This window comes from Nannospalax galili, unplaced genomic scaffold (genome assembly GCF_000622305.1).
Source record: "Nannospalax galili isolate Female #2095 unplaced genomic scaffold, S.galili_v1.0 scaffold768, whole genome shotgun sequence".
Classification (NCBI taxonomy): Eukaryota; Metazoa; Chordata; class Mammalia; order Rodentia; family Spalacidae; genus Nannospalax; species Nannospalax galili.
Window position 1 is genome coordinate 4,583,403 of NW_008360317.1, and position 23,058 is coordinate 4,606,460.

The following is a 23,058-nucleotide window of genomic DNA, read 5'->3' on the forward strand; positions in this document are numbered from 1 at the left end:
AAAAAAAAAAAAAAACAACAATAGAAATATTTTAAAAGTATTTTCAGTATTAGGAAATTAAAATTTCTCTTCCAGATAATTCTTATTTAAAATAGGGACTCAAAATTGAAACCAAAAATTATCCAAAAAAGAAGACACCAGATACAGCTAAAGCTATGTACAGGGGGAAATTTGTAGCCTTAAGATTTTATTTAAAAATAAAACAAAGTATACATACTTGTATTTTCACTCTATATTTGGAACTCTTTCACCTTACTTTTCCTTGATAATTGAGAAAATGATTGGGTAGCCCTGGGACCCTCTGATGATTTTATATTTTTTTCATTTGATCCCTTTTTCTTCTCTCATTTCTTCTTTCATCGAGGTCACAATGAGAACAAATAAAGCGATCAAGAATTTGTCTGTCTGAAAAATGAAGAGAAATAGGATGAAACTTCCTATCTGAGTATTTCAAGGTGAACTAGGAAAATTCTAACTGGAGGCAAATACCTGACGACAGCATTATGTTCACAAATTTGATGCAGAATCAAGAGTATAAGGATACCCTGCCGGATGCACAAAGAGGCACAGTGGCCATGTTCTTCAGAGTGACTCAGCAGGCTCCCTGGAAAGGACATGGTTTTGAGGAGGAAACTGACCCATTCAGTTCTGTGCTGGCAAGCATTAGCAAGCCGTTTAACCTGTTGCTTCGTCACCTCCTCATCTCTGAATGTAGGTCACAGTATTTAGCTTGCACTGTGTGGAATGGACTGAGGACACTATGTGATGTGCCTGGCCCACCAAAGACAATAAACAGTAGCCTTATCTGTTCCTACAGGGCGAACAGTAATAAACAGTGGTGAAGAATGACTGGGCTCCACTGCAAAATCTTCACACCATCCAGGGCTGTTTTTCTGCCTCCCTACACTGTTAGTCTTTGCCAACCTTGAGCCACAATGATTTGACTTCTGAAGTCTTTCAACTTGACTTATAGTTCCTCATCTGTGAAATGGAGTCTTATGCGGTTTTGAACATCTGTAATTCTCTAACTTAATGACAAAATTTGTACAGAGAGGAGCTGTAAGGCTGTTCACTCCCAGACTTGTCATCTGTACAGTCTTCCTCTTGTTCAATGTTTTGCCAACCTTGAGCCACAATGATTTGACTTCTGAAGTCTTTCAACTTGACTTATAGTTCCTCATCTGTGAAATGGAGTCTTATGCGGTTTTGAACATCTGTAATTCTCTAACTTAATGACAAAATTTGTACAGAGAGGAGCTGTAAGGCTGTTCACTCCCAGACTTGTCATCTGTACAGTCTTCCTCTTGTTCAATGTCATAATGTGTTTTCTACAATTACATTTGATTTATTTGTGAACCATTCCCACCCTATCCCACACCTTTCTTGATCCCAGTACTTTTTTTTTAATCCCAGTACTTTTTAAAAAAAAATTAAAAATTTTAAATTTTATGTGTATGAGTGTATTGCCTGCATGTATGTGAGTGCATCCGTGTCGTGCAATGCTGCAGAGGTCAGAAGAGGACTTCAGATTCCCCTGGAACTGGAGGTAAGGACGGTTCATAACCGTCATGTGGGTGCTGGGAATCGAACCCGTGTCCTCTGCAAGAGCAGTGATCTTAACCGCTGCGCCATTTCTCCAGCCCCAACCCCAGTACTTTTTAACTGAGCTGGGCTTTCCACAAAAGAAAATGTACTGACCTCACACACAAGGTTTGGTCAGTTGACATTTGTATACCTATAAGTCACACCCATTTAGAGATAGAGCTCATTCCCATCACTCCCAGAGATTCTTTCTGCTACTTCCCCACCAATACTGTTGACCCCAAGACAGGAGCTGGTTGATTTTTTCATCATAGATGAGATTTATCTGCTGCAGACTTTCAAATAAGTAAAATCATACCAAAGTTAATCTTTCATGTCTGGCTTCTTTTGTTCAGCATGTTTAGAGATCATATGTTTTGTTTATCAATAATTTGTTCCCTTTTTGTCATGATATGAATAGATTACACTTCATCCATTTTCCTATTGATAGAGATTTAAGCTGTATTCAGTTTGGGGATATTAAGAATAACAAGGTTAAACATTTTTGTACAAGTCCTTTTGTGGCCATATGCTTTCTTTTCTCTCGGACAAATATCCAGAAGTGGAATTTCTAAGTCATGGAATAGGTATGTGTTAAAGTTTGTAAGATGCTGTTGAATATTTCCCAAAGTGGTTCCATGATTTGATATTTTCCAGTGTGTGAGAATTCTGACTACTACTCCACATCACCATCAACAGGTATCTTCAGTCCCCCTTCATTTTCAGCTTTGTAGTTTTGAATTTTATACTAACATATAAAAGTAACACAATGTCCTCCTCATAATAAAGACATGGGTAGAGGGGAAATCAAGGTGGGTACATATTAGCCAAAAAGGATGACTCTGTTGAATTTAACCTCAACCTAAGTGTTCAAAGCATGGCGCTGCCATTTGTACTTTGGACGCTATTTGTATTTATTATGTGTGTGATGTTTGGTCTTGGTTGCCAACTTGACTGGATTCAGAGATGTCTAGGATTACTGAAATATCCCTGATTGTTTGTGGGGATGCTTCCAGCAAACACTAACATATGGGATGGTAAGTAGGAGAAGGCTGCCCTCACTGTGGGTGGCATCTTCCAAATGACACTTCAGATAAAAAGAAGTCTGAGGCAAAAGCAGCCAGCAGGCACTGACAAGTGCCTCTTCATGATCCACTCTATCTCTGCTGCTGCCGTCCTCCAGTGACATCTGACTCCACCTTCTTTAGCCTTTCAACATGGACTACACCAGTGGCTCTCCACAGAATGTCAGGCTTAAGGAGCCTAATTGGGATTGTATTGCGGAGCTTCCGGGATTGGCGGTTATCTTGTTCTCTGTCTCTTCAGTGTGCAAATGGCTATTGTTGGACTACCCAGCCCCTACTGTCTGAGACAGTCTAATAAATACTTTTTTATACATACATTCTGTTGCTTCAGAAAATCCTGCCTAATGCGTGTTAATGCAGATTCATGTCCTCTGAGTTTTGTTTATGTTGTTGCCTCTGCTAGAACAGCCTTGTCGCTCCTTGTTTGCAGTCTGCTCTGACCCATCATCTAAAAGATACTTCCTGTGAGGACCTGCCCCTCATTCCTTGTGGACTTACAGGGCTAGGAGTACTCTACTCAGGCTTCACTATAACTAAACTTTTCTTTAATTACAGAGTACATGATTTTATACTTATATTCAGTCTTCCACACTGGATAGAGGGTTCCCTGATAGGATGGATTTGCTTTTATCTTTGTATGAAGTGAGCATTATAGGTAATCAATGAGGTTTTCTGAGTGCATTCTTAATAGTGAATTGCAGACAAGGAAGAAATAATCTGTGAATTTCAGTTGGAAGAAGAAATAGCCAGGGAGTCATAGCTAAAAAATATGCAGAAAACCAGATTTAAGATAATTTTATCATTCAAGTGGGAAGAAAGTGGGTAGATGACACAGTTTTACCAGATAACATATGTAGAAAGCATCAGCTTTGGGGTTGTCTGAATCAAACTTAGGGAATAAAATAATTTTGGACATACATTGTCCACTAAACACATCTAGTTCAGTCTTCGAGTTAAAAATAAATCCAGTATGGATTGTGTATCTCTCATCCAAAATGCTTGGAACCAAAAAGAAGTTCAGATTTTCTTGGATTTGGAGTAAGTGCATATACATGTTGACTCTCTCAGGGACTGGACCCAAGTCCGAACAGGAAATTCATTTATGCTTTACGTACACTTCGTCCACATAGCCCGAGATGACTTTGTAGGGTGTTTTGAGCATGTCTGTGTTTTCACTGTGACACATAATGCCAGGTCAGGAGTGGAATTTTTCACTTGTGGTCCCTCATTGGTGCTCACAAGGTTTTGGATTTCACATTAGAGATGATTGACTTGTACCAAATAGTGGTAAAAATGGAAACGAAGGCCAGCCTTCAGCTTTTCTCTCCCTTTCCTTCCACAGCTCTATTTTTTCATTTGTTTGTTTTTTTGTCTTTCTGGACTTTTTACTAACCTTCCTCATCCCAGTCAGCTCTCCATCCAGCTCGCCACCCTGTCCTAAGCCATTATTTAGAAGAAAAGTTGGCTCTCTGGTCTCTTTCTCTCTGTCACTCCTCCCTCCCCTTCCTTCCTCCTGTCTGTCTCCATCAAAATGTCCCAGCTCTGGGCTCCTATTCTGTCAAAGCTTACTACCTATACAAGATAATACAATCACGTGATTTAAGCTGAGTTGATAATAATTGAGTCTAAGACATCTGCAAGTTTTCTTATTCTGAATGCTTGTTTGGCCCCATTGTGAAAGAGTGTTGCCGAGATATCCATAGCTGATGAGCATTTGTGTCGTCCCTGACACTAGAAAATGACAAGAGATTTCATGCATAAAAATGCCAAGCGAACCCTCTACTTGCTGGTTGGCCCCCTAACTGCTGACCAGTGAGCATGCTAAAGCAGGACTGTGACAGAGCAGCTCCTCCAGCAGCCCAGGGCATCGCAAGGCAGCCAAGCTGTGGGCCATGTACCTTCAGTACCTGTCCTCAGTGTTGCTGTAAGGGAACCGGAAAGCAGGAAAGCGAAGAAGAAACAAAAGTGTAACTTGTCTCAAAGTTTCCTTGTTGGGAAGTCAGGCATGGCAAGCCTGACTGAGGAGACAAATAATGCTGACTGAAAGTTCAGTTTGTTTGTGGGGAGCAGATGCCAAGCTAAGCAGCAGCTCCCAGAAATCCTCAGCTCACCCTTAGGGAGCAGCACCAAGGCTCAGACAGCACACACAGACAGCATGAGACCAGGTGGCTGGCAGATGTGACGGCTGCATTGGCATGGCTGCCCCTGGGCAAATGGCAGCACCTTCTTAGGGAAAACAAAAATGTTCTTTCTGTAGGGTCCAGTGCATGTGGCTCCTAGAGGCAAAGTGAGCTCCTTGTTTGCAGAGAACCATTTTCTTTATTTTACACCAAAACTAGCGCAGAGAGAGGGCAGGCAGCTTGGCTTTGCTGCTGAGCTTCTGCTGTTTTCAGGAGCAGACATCCAGGAGACTCTCAGCTCCCAGGAGAAAACACACCCTTCTTCAATATGTGCCAAAGCAGAAGCTTCCAGTACTTCCCTGAAGCCCAGTATTCAGGTCATTCTTTCCTTCTCAGTGTGTGTGTGTGTGTGTGTGTGTGTGTGTGTGTTGTGTGTGTGTGAGCATGTGCATATATCTGTATGTGTGTGTTTATGTGTGTATATCTTTGTGTGTATACGTATATGTATGTATGTGTATGAGTGCGTGTTGTGGTGCATACAATGTGGCGCGCAGGTGCACACGCCCATGCATACACATGCAGAGGCCAAAGGAGGACTTTGACATCAACTGACTTCCCCTATCACTTTCTGCCTTATTCCTCACACTTGAACTGGAAGCTCACTGTTTTGGCTAGGATGGTTGGTCAAGCAAGCTCCTGGGATCTACCTGTCTTTGCTCTCCAATGCTAGGATGGCAGGCACTTGAAACCATGCCAAGCTCTTTTACATGGGTGCCAGGGATTCAAACCCAGGTCCTCATACTTGCAAAGTAAGTGCTTTTATTCACTGAGCCATTGCTTTGGCCCTTCAAGTACTTTTCAGGATGGGAAATACCTCTCTCCTCTACACACACACACACACACACACACACACGCACACACACACACACACACACACACACACACACCTTACCCCCCTTACAGTTTTGCCAACATAAGCCTTCAATCTTGTCTCAGCAGGAAACCTTGGGAAAAATGTGTGTGTGTGTGTGTGTGTCTGTGTGTGTGCTGCAGTGTGAAAGAGGAGAGAGAGAGAGAGAGAGAGAGAGAGAGGAGTCAACTCTGGTTGGAGATAGGTGAAGGATGGGGACAAATGAAAGGCAGTGATTGGGGCAGAGTGGGGACAGAGGGAGAAGGTGAGAGAGGGCAGTTATAGCATAGCAGAACAGTTGGGAGACCACCTCAGCTTAAGCTTGATCATAAGACATGAAATGGTTGGTGATCCCACATTGTCTTGACCACAAAGTGGCCTGCAGGAGACATCTTTCTTTTTTTTTTTTTTTTTTTTTTTTTTTTTGGTCTTTCTGTTTATTCTAGGCTAGCCTCAAGCTCACTTTGCAGCCCATGCTGGCCTGGACTGACATCACTTTCCTGCTTCAGCCTCCCAAGTCCTGGGACTGTAAGTGTGAGCCACCATAGGGGGTCTCCCTGTAGCCTCAGCTGGCCTGGAACTCTCTATGTAGACCAGGCTGGCCTTGGACTCACAGAGATCTTCCTGCCTCGGACTCCTGAGTGCCCAAGTGCTGGGATTAAAGAGACGCACCACCATGCCCGGCCTTAGGAGATATCTTTCTTTAAGGGCACAAAAATATCAGAAGCTCTGCTTATGTTTCTTTATACTTTCCTTTTTAAGTTGGCATGTTTTCTAATAGACACAACACAAGCAGTATGGAAGCTCACTTCATGTGAATATATACATCTGCATTGGGTTACGAACTCCCACAGGAGGCTGCTGAGAGGCATTTCTGAGAAGAGCGGTTTCCTGCCCTCAGACACATGTGTTCCCTCTGACACTTTGGATATTTTCAGACTTCCCAGATATTCCAGAAATGCTCCTAACTCCCTCTCAGTCCCTCAGCCTGACTGGGGTAAACCCACGTTATGTGGGGGCTGGAGAGGTGGCTCGGCAGTTAAGAGCACTGGCTGAAGAGGAAGGACCTGGGTTCAGTTTCCAGCACACACATGGCAGCTAACAGTTCCAGGCCATCCAATGCCCTCTTCTGGTCTCAGTAGGCACCAGACACACACATGGTATATTTACATACATGTAGGCAAAATCTTCATATGCATAAATTAAAAATAAATAAAATCTTAAAAAAGTATGTAGATGGAATCAACCCTGCTCTGAGAATGCCATCTGCTCTTTCCGGGCACGAAATATGGGGGCTCCTCCCGTACCTTAAGCAGACTGTCACAAAAAAGTGCAACCAAACAAGAAACAAAGAGTAACAGAATATAATAAAACTATGCAACATACAGAAGCCAGCTGGAGAAATCAGCTAGCTGTAAGGAAAAGGGAAGTCATCTCAGGCGTAGCTCAACAAGGGGCAAGGGGGACCAGACACGAGCAAAAAGAGCAATGTCTCCTTTTTAAGAAGCAAGTATAGAGTTTCTGGTATGCCTTTTAGGAAAATACGGTTTCAAGGGACCCAGTCTTGCATGGCACTATGGGAATTTTTTGAAACATTTTTCCTTTTGTGCACATTTGAATTCAGTGGTTAGGGATGGGAACAGCTGCTATTAACAAAGGAATGCACTGTGTTGGCTAAATGTATGAACTGGTGACTTGAAGTGCCATCTTACCTTTATGGGAAACGCTTTGCACGTACTTGTTGACTTCAGCAGGAGTAAACGAGTCTAAGATCATCAAGAAATCCAGGCAGGCTTTTCCATAGTCACTCTTGTACGTGGTCTGCTTCTTTGACCGTTCCTGATTCTGAATATAGCTGTGCAGCATAAAGGGCACTGCAGGGACACACAGGAACAGAGACAGAGGTTGTCACCAAGCCAGCAAGGCCTGTTCTTGCTTGAACACACCCCTCACAGCTCTGAGTCCTGATCGGAGCCTGCTCGGCATCCTTACCAATACTGGAAAGGAGCTGATGCCACCAATGACTAGAGGTAGCACCAAGCTGCTGGGGCTTCTGGACTGATGCTGCTGGAATTGGGAAGAATGGGAGACATGACCATCTTCAGAAAATCAGTTCTCCCCAAACTCTACTCTTCTGAAGGTCACTGAGTTAGCAAGACAATATTTACCACCAGTGTATAGACAACAGATTTGTAAAAGCTCCTTTTTCTCTCAGGATATTGATTATGCATTCTCAGATTCCCACACTTAGAGACATCTTTCCAGTGACCTAGGGAGTCTCAGGATGAGCAGTTAGAAGGATGACAGTGTCCATTTAGACTAGTGGAAGTTGGAGGGCAACCTCAAACTATGTATATTGTTCAGTTAATGCAGATTCTAAGATTCGTGAAACCAAAAATTAAAAAAATAAAGATATGATGTAAAAACAAAAACAAAAAACCCCAGAGTTTCTACAAGTTTCCCAACCTGTGTAAAACTTAGGAACACCTTAAATACTGCCTCCAGTTCCAGGTGTGCCCTTTAAAGAGACAAGCAGAAAATACAGAATGGTGAAGAGACTTGCTCCTCAGTCATGAGGTGTGTAGAGTCTGGAAGGGCATTCACTGAAAAAGCACACTCAGAAGTTGTGAGGTAAGGTTTTCACACAACAGAAAATTCCTATTCCTTAATCTTCTTGGGAAGAAGTGAAATCAATGGCTAAAAGTTTAGCAAGAAGTCTTCTAACTGTGAGAACGCTCCAGTAGTTGGAATATCTGACAGCGAAAGCTCTACTTTGGGTTTGCAGCTTTAGTGCCTAAGCTGGGATGGTGTCGCCCCTCAGCAAGGATGGGGTAGACACAATACACATGACCGGAGGCTCTAGATGAGATAACTTCTAGATTGCCTTCTAACCCTAAGGTGCAGGCACACCTCAGTGGTAAGATCAAAAGGTGGAACCTGAGGAAGGAGAACAGGTGCCTACAGAACTCAATTCGAAGGCGGAGATCAAAATTACAGGGTGGGCCAAAGTAATGAAGAGGTAGGAAACTCAATCACAAAGCATCTACATGTTACCATCTTTAGACTGGATGCCAGGGCAGACTATCCCAAGAGTCCCAGGTACAATCAGCCTCTTTACTTCCCTCAGCCCCCAGCATTTTGGTTTCTTTGCTAAAGGCCAATGTCAGAAACAGTCTGGTTTCTTCCCTGTCAGTTGTTAAATAAAACTCTTTTTACAAAAGTCTGTACCATGGTGCTGGCTTTTGTGTGTCAGGCCAAAAGTCCTTGCTGGGGTGCTTTACAGTTGTCCTAAAGTCTAAAGGGGCACTTACCTAGACCCTGGGAAGCAACAGGCAGGCTTGCATAGCATCCGTATTTGAAACTAAAGTCCTGCAATTCCGGAATTTTAGCTGGAATTTGATAATGCTGTCGAAATTCAGTGTCCAGAGATCGGGGAAGCAACTCTTTCCAGTTCAGAGACATAGAACTTTTCTTCTTCTTCTTCACTGGGTGAAAAGGGAGGGTGGGAATTATTCCGTGTAAACACTTTCTGAGCGGCTTTTCATTCCAGTTTGCTTTTGACAGTAGCTTCCAACTCATGACATTGAAACCTACTTCTCTTGTGTTTAGGGGTACAGTCAATGTACTCTTTATGAATGCTTCAGACAAGAAACAATTTCCTACTTTCTCAGGCACAGAAAGTATATTCAACTGATTAAAAGTAGTTTTAAATGGGGGCTGGAGAGATGACTCAGCAGTTAGGAGCGCTGGCTGCTCTTTCAGAGGACCTAGGTTCAATTCCCAGAACTCACACGGCAACTAACAACCATCCATAACTCCAGTTCCAATGGATTTGACACCCTCTTCTGACCTCTGCAGACATTGCATGAGATGGGTGCACTTTACATACATGCAAGCAAAACATTCATACACACGGAATAAAAATAATAAAAAATTTTTAAAAGTAGCTTTAAATGAATAGATGTGTGTTCATTAGGAGTATCCTTAGGAGTGCTGGTGGATACAGAAGGCAGTGATGACTCTGTTAGGGCCTACCTAGGCCTTCAGGAGGTAGAACAGAGTGAGAAATCTTGGATATGGCCAGGATTGCCCTATAAAACACAGGATTCTCAGTTAAATTTGAATTTCAGGTACAGATGAATAGTGTAAGTTATGTACTATATATCATTATTCAAATTTAACTGGGCAGCTTAGCATTTTTATTTGCTTAACCCAGCAGCCCTAGATGGAGTTACATATATCATTCCATTACCTGGGGCAGAATTATAAAAGCTTGTCTCTTGCTAATAGAAGGTTAGAGGGCATCATTGTCATTAGTGGGCAATAACATTATTATTTCTTCAAAGTATTTCCACTAAATTAAGTCATAGTGTGGGCTCCGTTTTTATCAGTGAAGATATTTGTCATTTCTAATTTCATGCTACTGAGCACCTCAGGTCTTCTAAGAAGGGAGGTTGCTGATACAAAGCAACCGAACCAATACATGAAACTCTCAACCCCAGTTAAGTGTGGCAGATAAGATAGCCATGACCCAGAGCTAAACTGACCTATAACCTGGAACCTTCCCAAGGTCAGCTTCCTGGGTTTTTCCATTGTAACTGTGATACTATACCAGTAAGTCATGCCCTGCCCCCGTAAGACCCTGGCTCCCATTAAGATTAAGGAAGGCTCTACAGAAAATCTCAATCCCAAAGTACATGTGCAAAGACCATTCAAAAGCATTAGAACCACCAACACACACTATAGCAAGAGGACTCTTCTATCAAAATCAAGTTCTGCAAATCTGGATGTGAGAACAACCACTTTTTAGTGTTTATTTTTCATTTGCTTTGACTCAACAATGAGAACTCAAAACTAAGACAAGGGCTCTATACATCAGAAACTTTCAGCATTAAAGAAATGAACACATAAGGCAATAACATTATGTGATAGGTCCTGCAAAAGATGTTATAGTGGGGCTACAGACACATGTTGAGAAACAGAGTAGCTTCCAGGATAGAAACGAAGCCAGTGCCTAGACTTAGATGGCAAGTAAAAAGGAAGTGAAGCATTGCACAGAAAGAAGGCAATACATGCTGACAGCAGGAGGCTCCGGGAACCAGATGAGTCTGCAGGATGGGCAGCTATGCAATTGCTCCGTGAGCATGGGAGCCACTGAGGAGAAGGATGGCATGAGGGCAAGGACCAGCTGACACAAATCATACAGACTGAGGTATTTAGCTTTCATCCTAAGGGCAACAGGAGTCCCTGAAGGGTTTTAAGCTGGAGGTGACATTGACTTGCACAATAAACTCACTTTGATGGCAGGACAGATGCATTTTAAAAGGAAGGTGGATAAGATGTCATCCAAGGAGAGACAGCGGCATCCTGAACCAAGACAGGGCTGTGAGGAACGAATCAATCAGATGGTGTTAAGAGAGTTAAGAAGGAGTCTTGACAGGTCCTACTTAGGTATTTACAAGCATGTAGGAAAATGATGATTTGCTCATGCTGAACTACTTTAAAACAAAGATTTCATAAAGAATGCCGAGATTAGAATGTTTTTCTATGACCCTTAATATTTATCTGCAGATATAAAGGTGCTTTGATCTCATACCCATTTCATTTCAGAAATTGTGTTTTCATATATTCTGTCTGTCATTCAGCAAATATTTCTTGAACTCCTTCTATCTACCTTTTATTAATCAGGAGTAAACAAAGGCCTCTGGGAGGGCTTACTAAATAGGAGAGGAAAGAGTAAAACAAAAACAACAAAAGATAAAATAATTCATAGCAAGAAGGGCTGGAGAGGTAGCTCAGCAGTTAAGAGTGTATACTGCTCTTACAGAGGACCCAAGTTCAGTTTCCAGCATCCACATCAGGAATGTCACAATTTCCTGCAACTCCAGTTCCAGGGAATTCAACACTTCTAGCCTGCATTGGACTTGTGTCATGTAAGCCCTGTGGAAGTCAGAAGAGGGAGTCAGATCCCTTGGAACTGGAGTTACGGATGGTTGTTAGTCACCATTTGGGTGCTGAACTTGGGTCCTCTGCAAGAGCAGTCAGTGCTCTTAACCACTGCGTCATCTCTCCAGCCCCATAAGAGTAAATCGTAAATGGGGCTGGAGAGATGGCTTAGCAGTTAAGAACACTGACTGCTCTTGCAGAGGACCTGGGTTCAATTCCCAGCACCCACGTGGCAGCTATGAACCATCCTTAACTCCAGTTCTAGGGGAATCCGAAGCCCTCTTTGACCTCCGCAGCACTGCATGACACAGGTGCATTCACATACATGCAGGCAATACACTTGTACACATAAAAAAAAATAATAATAAAATATTTTAAAAAAAGAGTCAATAGTAAGAGACTTCAAAGAGTAAAATGCTAGATGAAATGGGAGGGAAACACATAAAATAGAAAAAGTCTCACAGGAGGTGACACTGAAGCTGGGGTTTGCAGACTGTCAAAGCAAAGCCATGGGGTTTGCAGACTGTCAAAGCAAAGCCATGGAAAGAACGGGGGAAGAACATGTCAGGCACAGAGGACAGTGTGAAGATGAGGAAGAAGTTGGCAACTATATTAGTTACTTTTCTATTGTTGTGATAAAACATCATGACCAGGGCAACTTAAAAGAAGGAAGAGTTTATTTGGGCTTATGGGTCCAGATAAGTAGTCCATCGTGGCAGGGAGGCGTAGCAGCAGGCAGCCAGAGTAGGAAGCTAAGAGCTCACATCTTCCAGCACACACAGGAAGGAGAGAGAGTAAACTGGAAGTGGGGCAAAGCTATGAGTACTCAAAGTCCGTCCCCAGTGACCTACTTCCTCTAGCAAGGACACACCTCCTAACCCTCTGCAAACAGCATTACCAGTTGGAAACAGGTGTTCAAATATGTGAGCCTACTGGGGGCATTTCTAGTTCAAACCGTCACAGCAACTTACAGGAACTAAAATCAAGCCTATGTAGCTAGAGCTGGGTGCGTGAGGAGAATGGAAAAAGCGTATGAGTAAAGAGGTCAGCAAGGGTCAGCTTAACAGGACCTTAACCACCCACTGAAGGAATGGGATTTCATTCAAAATACAACAGAAAGCCAGTGAAAGGAAGCAATAGAACAATATGACATAATCGAGGTATTTGAAAGATCATCTAGTTGCCACGCAACGAAGGAATCGGGTGAGCTACAGCTAGCACACAAAAATCGGTTGATAGAGGAAGAACAAGAGGAGTTGAAACCCTCAAGAGATTTCTACTGGGTACCCAAACATGAAACTGTGGGTCTCAAGAGTGTCTTGGAGAATGGCACAAATGAGGAAGTCTGGGACAGTTTCCATTTAAAGGAACCAGAATTCTAATAGAGATTTAAGTGGAAAAGAGAGCATAAAGGAGACACCAGGAAAACATGTCAATTCAAAAAAGCAAAACGACGAGTACTCCAAGAAGTAAGTAGCCAGCGAACCTGAGGGCTGCTGGGAAAGAAGCAGGTGGCATGATGTCTCTAAGTCACCAGGGACCTTGAAAGAACAATTTCAATGGCTTGATGGAGAACAAACCTAAATCCCAAAGGGTTGAAAATTCAAGGAACAGCAGTACTTCCCAGTGAGCACATGGATTGTCTCTAGTACTTCTGTGCATTTTGAAGTCCTCTGTCCTCAGGCTTTAACAAATTGAACATAGATTTGAAGTTTTAACACGTTATAGAAGATGAAAACCAAACCATATATAGCAACTGAACAAGAACAAGAGAGAAAGCTTAAACCTCAGTGACTGCAGAAGTAACAAAGAAGTAAACTAACCCATGCTCAAACCCTGAGCAGCAGATAAGACAGAAAGCAATTCGGCTAAGGCTGGAAGCAGAGGCCTGGCTGAAAGCTTGGCTGCAGTGATTCCCTGAAACACTTCACTCCATGCAGTCGTATATATGACTGTCGTTTCCTGCAGTGATTTGAATACCCACTCCAAACTCATGCCAAACTTAATACTCTCTATTCTGATGGTATTAAGAGGTGATTATAGGGCTGGGGAGATGGCTTATTAGGTAAGAGTACTTGCTGCACAAGCATGAGGACCTGAGTTCAAATTCTCAGCACCTACATAAAAAGACAGTTATGACCAGGTACCTGTAATCCCAGCAGTATAAGAGACAAAGACAGGAGAATTGCTTGTGAGAGACTCTATCTCAAGGGAGTAAGGTGTAGAAACAGAGCAGGATGCCCAGTGTCCTCCTCTGCACTTACTACTCCCTGTGCATGCATTAACATACACACCTGCACACATGTGCAGCACATATACTACACACATAAACCACAAGAATACTCACATACTCACACACACACAAAATTTAAAAGACATGATAATGGATCAATATTGTTATGTTGACAGTAGGATAGTTACTGTAGGAGTAGACTCCGAATGAAAGGATGCATTGGGCATTAAGGCCTTCAGCAGATGCAGTCCCTCTGTCTTGGACCCACTAGCCTCCAGCAGCGTGAGTCAGATAAATTACTGTTCATAAATTACCCAGTATGCAACTCAGTTTTGATAACTGTGGCAACATTCCTGACAATAACAATTTGCAGTAGAAAGGATTTATTTTGGCTCATGGTTTCAGGGATCCTAGTTTATGGCTAGCTGGATCCATTGTTTCTGGGTTATGGTAAGGCAGATTATCATGGTAGAAAGGGCCTGGTAGAGGATAGCTGCTCACCTACAGCAACCAGGAGAGAGAGAGAGAGAGAGAGAGAGAGAGAGAGAGAGAGAGAGAGAGAGAGAGCTTGGTGTAACCATATTTTAAAAACCCCACAGAAGAGAGAGAGAGAGAGAGAGAGAGAGAGAGAGAGAATGAACCAGGAACAAGATATACCCTTCAAAGCCCATTCCCATTGATCCTACTTCCTCTAGCTAGGCCCTTACACCAGCTGGGGACCAAACCTTCAACATATGAACTGTGGAGATTATCATATTCAACCACAATGTCTAGAAGCAGAAAATAAGCTAAGATATTTCTTTACTAAAAGGTTATTCTCAGCAAAATTAACTCAAAGAAGCTCTGTACTTAGGGATGCCCAACACAGAAGGTAAGGGAGCAAGATGCTGGACTAGGCAAAGAGGGGCCACTGAAAGGTTGCACACCAACTAGGAAGACCACAACCCTTCTCCTCCCCAAGCCCATACTTAGAATCCCAGCAGTCATGTGCTTAGCTTTCTGGACCTAAAAATATTGGCATTCAGGAATTTCTCCAAAGCATGATCACTCAATCTGCTCATCAAAGTCAGCTGCCAGCTGATAGGGGCCATCTCTGTCAGTTCTGGTACTAAACCTCCTTTGTAGATTTTTTAGGGGACTATCAAGCTTAATATTTATGGGGTATCCTCTTCAAGAAAGAGTGCACAGAACTAAGACTTAAGTGTTATTAGTTTAATAGTAAATCTACTTCTGCTTCTTTGTAAATCAGGACATATAGTCAAATTTTCAATAGATGATCAAAACACTCAGAGACAATGTAACAAACAGATAAGAGCATTGAAAATTAATACATATCCTAAATTTATGACAATTATTACATCCATAAAACATAAATAAAATGTAAGAGCTAGAACAAAAATTCCAGTGGAAGAAATTCATTAAGCAGTAAAAAAACTCAACAAATAAACAGAACAAAGATACATGGAGAAACACACTACACACAGAAGGTAAGAAAATTAGTGGCTCAATCCAACTAGCACAAAACTTAGAACAAACTAAAAAGGAGAAAATTAAGTTGCTAATATAGAACAAAAAGGCATCAGCAGTAAAAAGACACAGGTCTCTGAACTGAAAGGACCCCAAGTTTCCAGAAGCTTCACTAATGCATGGTTTCATGGGATTTCAGAATGTCCAGAACAGAGGAGATATTAACACTTTCTGGAGGAAATAATACAGAAGGATCAAGAATTTAAAAGGCATCAGTCTTCTATAACCTGGATGCTAGAACACATTTGCAAGGTATCCTGAGTGAAAGTAATTATCAACCTAGATTTCTATATCTAGCCAAACTATCAAACAAATATTAATCAAGTTAAAAAGACATTTCCAGGCTAGGCATGGTGGGTATGCCCTTAATCCCAGCACCAAGGAGGCAGAGGCAGGTGGATCTCTGTGAGTTATAGGCCAGCTGGTCTTCAAAGTGAATTCTGGACCAGCTAGGGTTACATAGTGAGCCCCTGCCTCACAAAAAAGACATTCCCAGATTATTAAGAAATATACACCAAAGCTACTTTCCTGTGTACCCTTTCTTAGGGAGCTACTGGAAGATGTGAGTCAGCATGTGCGCCAACAAAATGAAGCAAAGAGGGTAAGAGATAGGGGAATGAGGACTCAGGAAGCAAGGACTCCAACACAAGGAAAGGATGAAATTCTTAGAATGAGGAAGAAGAAAGTTCTAGGGCCCTGTGGGCATATCTACAATGCAGATAAAAGAGAAAATTGTGGTGCTTTCTCTACCTACCCTATGAAAAACTAAGTTAAATGTCTTCCAGCTACAAACCTGAGGGCAGTGCCCAGTGAATCCAGATTCTTCAGGATAGCAGAGCTCCCATCCCAAAAGAACATGTTGTTCTCCTACAAGGGAGGATGAAGAACAAGCCAGGCTTTTCCTCCCTACAGTCATGGAACCTTGTTTAGCACTCCCAGAAAAGGTACAGCCATCCCATTCCAAGTCACATGTCTGGCGTCTTTAGCTCCCTTTCCCTGTTGTCTGTCAGCCACCATCTCTACCATTTCTTTCTTTTTCCATCAGTATTTCTCATCACAGACTAGTATGAGCTAGGCAAGGGGAGGGTACTGGTGATACAATGTGAGCCACAGAGCCATGAGTTTTAACCTGTACATGGTTTATCCCTACTGAGTGTCCACACCATCCTGTGGCCCAGGCTACCTTTACCCACACTGCACAGCCCAACTTCAAGCCACCACGCTTTCCCTAAGACTGCTGTAGCAGCTATTGCTGGTCTCCTCGCTCCAGGCTGGGCCATCTCCTCCTCACTTACAGCTAGCATGATATTTCTAGGCCCACATCTGAATGACGCTACTACCTGACCTGAATAACAACCCCTGGGTGCTCCTGGGATAAACTCCAGAACTTCTTAATATGCTGACACCTCTCTACCCATGCTGGTCTCTTCCCTCACCTTGCTTGGAGTTTGCTCTGCTTGAGCTGAAGTTCCTTCAGTTCCTCTGGGTCTACACAAGGCTGTAACAACACTTTCCCTGTGTCTTTGTTTCATTAATTCTTCTTCATCCATCAGCCTGGGAAGGGAGTCCTGTTTCCCCTTTTCCCTTCCCTTCTCCCTCTCCTCTCTCCTGTTTTCCCTTTTCTTTTCCTTCCTCCTTCCTTTTCCATTTACTTTGTGTTCTGAGAAGGATCTTGCTCTATATCTCAGGTTAACCTTGAACTCTGGATCTTCTTGTGTTAGCCTCCGAAGAGCCTTGATTACAGGTATAAGCCACTCTGCCTGGCTAAGGGAAGCCTTTTCTGGCCTTCACCCTATTGCCTCCCGGGCCCTCTCCAGTGGAGTGGATGTTCTGTTCTGTGCCCACAGCAACATTTGTTTATTCGTTAGTTTGTTCTACAGTGCAAAAAAATCAAACCCAGGACCGTGAATTTGCTATGTCCCCGGCCACCTGCATTTCTTACAATGTACATCCTTCTATAATTGATTTTGTTCATAAAATTTCTTGTTCCATGACTAGCTTACGATATCCTATAAGGAAAAGACCAAATCCACTCTGCTGATGATCACCACAGCAGTATCCAGGCACACGCACAAGGAAAAGGAGAAAAGCATGCTTACCTTGAGAAAGATCCACAAAGTCTCTTTTGGTATGGGAAACAAACTGATTTGCTATTGCCTCTTTGAGTTTTTCCATGGGAGGAGGGACTAACCGAGGGAGGCAGCTTGTTGGTTGTTCTTTATGGAGCGTCCATTGAAAGGAACCCTATCAATACAAGCATGATTTCTATAAGAATCCATACAGGCTCCCTCATATGTAGATCCTAGAGCCAAATGCTAATAAGTGAGTATGTATCCAGACATAACTACAGGAACCAGGATAATGAAAAGGAACCAGGGAAGTAAAGGAAAACAAAACATGAGTGAGAAGAACAGTAGGAAACAGGTGTTAATAAGGGAGATATGGATAAAAATCAGGTTATTTATATGGGGGGAGGGAGGGTTATAAAAATAACCTTATAGATAAAGGGAAAGAAGGAGCTCAAGAGAGGGGGACCATAGGAGAAGGGTATTATTAAGGGAGAAATGGGAAAATGGGGCCCTTTAAATGGGGAAACCATGGTAGAATGGTTAGACAGTGAGAGAGATAAATAATGCCTAGCTAGTTTTTAAAAACCAGAGGAAACCATATTAGTCCAACAACCTACTGACAAGTTATACATACAACTATCTCAAGGAACAAAATATATGTCTAATCAAGGTTTATCTGAAAACATTTGGTCTTTGCCCAAGCTTTATCTATATAGCACATGGTAATTAAAAGTACCAGGCTGGTGGAACTAACCTTCTTGGACATTTAACAGCCATACTTTGAGGTCTATACTAATTTTGTCAGAGGGACATAAAGGACAGTTTTTTCTCCTTGCCCTCCTAGGTTGACTAAGTTCCAGGGGACTATGAGTATCTCTCAAAATGTCCTGTAACTGCAGTGAGTCACCTGTCCTCTTGTTCAGGGAGGCCATGGAGAATCCACCAGATGGACTTGAGCCAGTGTCCAGTCTACAAAGAGGAGGGTCAACACAGAGGAAACATTTCCTCCATGCTTCCAAGTGAAGCCAGCCATGGCCAAGCAGGACCGTTGGCTTATCTTCATATAGATGCAACTGGTAAAAGAAAGGAGCCAGGGGCTCCTCCTAAGCCCATGTGACCCCTGAGGAACAGATCCTCACACAACCTTAGGAGTAAAAATAAATTGGTTTATTTGGACCAACTATCTGGTCTTAAACACCCAAAAGGAAAGTATAACCAAAGATTGAAGTGATCAGTATATTTCTTTAAGGGTCCATGTATATAGCTAAAGGCTACATAACAAGAAATAATGCCAGACAGGAGATTCCTTCCTTTGAGGGTGGCCCAAGAGACTCCCAGACTACTAGTAACCCAGCACAGAACTGGGAAAATGAACAGCAGACTCCAATCTTATCTAAAGGAATGTTGGCAACTGATTGCTGCTAGATGAAGAAGAGCTGATCTTCCTAAAACAAGGAACTCTAGATAGGTTGACTACACTCAGTGGATGGAATTGCACTGAAGAACAGCTGGGGGCACTGACAACACAGTGGACAGTAACAGGGATGACAGTATATGGGCTCTGCGGGTGGGGGGAGGCTATGGGAGGGTGCCATTTGGGATGCGGTTATAAAGATGAATAAGATTGTCTGGGATATTCTGTATGAAGTACACAAAAATGAATCAATTAAAAAAAGGAATAAAAAGATTTTTAATTAAAAAAAAGAATCCATACAGGTTCTCTTTATGTAATCAAGAAGGCATTCTAGAGGCTGGAGAGATGGCTCAGCAGTTAAGAGCTCTGGCTGCTCTTGCAGAGGACCAGGGGATGTGATGCCCTCTTTTGGCCTCCGTGGGCATGGCATGACACAGGTGCACTTTCTTGAGGAACGCTCAGACACACAAAATAAAAATTTAAAAAAATTTTCCAAATTAAAAGACGGTGTCCAGGTATTTTCATGTTCATATTCTTTGAAATCCTTTTATATCCATCTGTAACGTAGCTGCCTACATGTGAGAAGCTTGTCGACCACAGGCATCAGTTACCTAGCTGTATTATTAGTTACCTACTTGTATTAGCTACTTTTCTTGCTGTGACTCAATATTAGACAAAAGTAATTTAAGGAAGGATGTTCATGGTTTGAGGGATATAATTCATCAAGGTAGGGGAGGCAAGGGGCGGGAGAGTGAAGCGGCTGGTCACATTGCATCCTCAGTTGGGAAGCAGAGGCAGATGAATGCTAATGCTCAGCAGGGCTTTCTTTCTCCCCTTTTTGTTCTGTGCAGGACCATTGCCATGGGATGGTACTACTCATATTCAGTCTTTGTCCCTCCTCAGTTATACCTGTCTGGAAACTCCCTTGAAGTCACACACAGATGTGATTCTCAATCCAGTCAAGTTGACCATGAAGACTGACCATCACTGATAACTTTGTGCCTTTCTTTGACTTTTCACATTGATATTAACAAAAGACAATAAAGTCCAAAGTCTGAGATCAGATTTCTTGTATAGACAAAACCCATTCTAAAGCTGATTCTGGCTGCATATTTGTAAGGAGTAAAGATGATGTCTGTTTGTCCCTTTGAGAGTCTTAGAGAAAAGTCTTCTTTCCTCATAAACAGTCTCAGCACCATTGTGAAGGATGGGGGAGGTAGGTACTGTCTTCTCTTTACTTCTGAAGAAAGGCTATGATTTTAAAACATGAAATTGCCACCCTATCGTTCCATCTTCCTTTCTCATGACCATGTGTGACAGTTTATCTTTATTGTCAACTTGACTGGACTTAGTATCACAAAAGAGATTGGTGAGACTTCCAAGGCATTTCCAGAGAGGAGGGAAGACCCAACTTGAATGTGGGGAGGATTATCGCATGGGCTGGAGGCCCTGACAGAATAAAAAGGGAAAAAGAGAAAGCCATCCCAGCACCCAAATTTCCTCTCTGCTTTCTGTTCATCATGGTATAATCAGTTTTCTCCACCACTGCTGCCATGATGTTCTGCCCAAATGCAGCCAAGCCACCATAGCTTGAACTCTCTGAAACGGTGAGCCAAATAAACTACCCTTCTTTTTTTAAATTGTTTCTGCCAGACAGTTCATCCCAGTGACACAAAAGTAACTGTGATTCCCACCTCCTTAAGAAAACAGTGCTATCAGCAAAGAAACTCCACTGCCCACCATACCATCCCCACCCAGCACCACACCTACACCCTCATATCTGCTGTGGTTAGGGACAGCTCTGTCAGAGAAGTTTCAGAGACTCCCAACAGGGCTCACTACCATGTGGGCCACTAGATCCTGTCTCGTTAGTCTGCTCCAGAACACCCCACCAACAATTCTCATTTATCTATTAAGACTTCAGTTTCTCCATCTCTGTTGGTTGACTGCCATCAACAAAAATCCCTGATTGCTTTTCCTATCTCACAAAACCCCATCTCCATCTTCCCTCTAGCTACTAAGATGCTTTTCAGTTTCCTCTTACAAAAAGTTCCTCAAAATAGTTATATATACCTGTGGTTCCAAATTTTTCTTTTAATCTTCAGCTCCTTCTCAATTCCCTTCTTTCCCTTATGATTTATCTATGGAAGGAAGCCATTATGAACATAATGGATGTAATGAAGATGCCACTGAGCATACAGGGGCTCAGTCTGTATTTTGTGGGTTGCATACTCACTGTGGTCTTTAACAAGTGTCTGTCTCCTGGACATAGGCTCAAGGTAGAGCCCTTAGACTAGACTATCAGTGGTTTTTGGCAAGACAGTATGAGGCTGATAATATATGTTGCTTCTCTGTCTGATGAGACTCAATGGTTGACAGTGTCTGCAGTTTGCAGCTAACACCTCATTGGTTGGGAGCACAAAGGACAGTCTGCCACACCAGCTCTCATTGGCTGAGCGCACTCAGGAGTCCTGCATGACAGTGCTCATTAAGAGTCTTTACTAGATCTTTCAAAGTATCCAGACACTGAAGAGCAAAAAGGCAGCAGGTAACCCCGGAAGTCCAGGACATCACGAGAGTCGTAGTCCCTGCAGTCCCGTTAGAAAAGCATCCCCTTGAACAGCCACCGGCTGTAGGAGCTGTACTCTGATCCCAAAGAGGCCAGGCCAGTCACTGTTTAGTTCCCTAATAACAAACTTAGAGCAGCAGGACCAGCCCCATGTGCTATGAAGAAAAAGTTCTAATAGCTTTGGCCAAATAAGCCATAGTTCACTTCAGTTAAGGGTATTCAGGCCCATTCCGATAGAGGTTTTCTATGACAGCATTGAATGAGTTATGTGTTTTGGTTTGTTTTTGTTTTTTTGTTTTTTTTTTAAGATAGGGGATATGATTCTATAGCACAATTTAAACTTCCTTTTTGAAATAAGTTTGTCAGAAAAGGTTTGGATTCTGTATCACATACTCTGGTCTTGCCTTGCACTTTAAGGGAAACAGCTGATTGAGGAGTTTTGTTTTTTGTGGTGTTGAGGACCTTGTGTGAGGGCTCTACACTGAGTCCATCCCTGGCCTTGATTTAGTTTCTAAACCTGGCTTTTAGTTTAGTTTCTGAACCGGCTTTTATGGGAAATATTTCAGAGGGAACATATGTCAGTATTGAAAATATGAATAAAAATAATTTCAAAAAGTTTCAAGGCAAAAAAAGAGTCTTTAATAGCACTTTAGATGAAGGAAAAAGTATGCCTGTGTATGTATACATGTGCAGTAAATATTATGACCAATTCTTTTCCATTACTTTAAAGTCTCTAAAGAAGACGTTTAAAAGGCAAATAATTATAATGACTGGATACCAGAAAAGTCAAATTAAATAGGGTATGGGTGTAAATTCAAATGACTGCCAAGTCTACATCTCCACTACCTTCAGCCATGTCTGCCCATCTCTCTGTGTGCTTTTCACCAGCACACATGCTCCTTCAACATATTCCACCTTAGTCCACAGTATCAGCACAACACAAATGAACACAAATGTGAACATTGTTCTTCCTTCTTCCCTAGTCATCAGATCGTGTCTACTCTACTTTACTGAATGCCTTCGGGTGGCTCCAACCCAGGTGGCAGACAGGTGAATGAAACCCTTTATTACAGCTGGGCACAGCCTCTTGTGATGAGAGGATAGGAAGGCCAAGAAAACACTGTGAGAGGGAGTATCAGTTACTTCCATCCAGTAGGGAAGGAATTAGAGATAGCTCTTTTTGCTGAGCCTTAAAGAAATACGAGACATTCCTTTGGAAGTCGAAGAGGGAATTCTAGAAAGAGGCAACAGTGATAAAGGACAGGGAGGTTTGAGGTGCCCAAAACATAACACTAAGCACAAGTGCTTGTGCATGCCTATCATAGCAGCATTATTCACAATAGCCAAAAGCTAAAACCAACCCAAAGGTACATTAATGGATATGGATAACCAAAGTGTGGTATACATATACAATATTATCCAATTGTGAAAAGTACAGATACTTGCTATAATATAGAGAACCTCAGAAAATTATGCTAAGTAAAAGAAATTAGACACAAAATGACATTGCACGATTCCACATATAAAATATCCAGAATAAGTAATCAATAAACATAGAAAGCAGATTGGTGGATGGCAGGGCAAGGGGACAGACTGGTGAGGAC

General features: G+C 42.4%; 1 protein-coding gene across 1 annotated transcript in view; it reads right to left on the bottom strand.

Moving 5' to 3' along the window:
* Window positions 1–343: 343 nt before the first annotated feature.
* The window catches only part of Tex26 (testis expressed 26), a gene marked incomplete at its 3' end in the record, with an annotated part of 28,342 nt that continues 5,627 nt past the window's right edge, over window positions 344–23,058 (bottom strand). The window contains exons 4-7 of the mRNA XM_008825082.1: window positions 17,502–17,646; window positions 9,008–9,181; window positions 7,409–7,570; window positions 344–405 (exon numbers count right to left, since the gene is read on the bottom strand). Coding sequence (XP_008823304.1) covers window positions 344–405; window positions 7,409–7,570; window positions 9,008–9,181; window positions 17,502–17,646 — 543 coding nt within the window. The remainder of the gene's footprint in view (window positions 406–7,408; window positions 7,571–9,007; window positions 9,182–17,501; window positions 17,647–23,058) is intronic.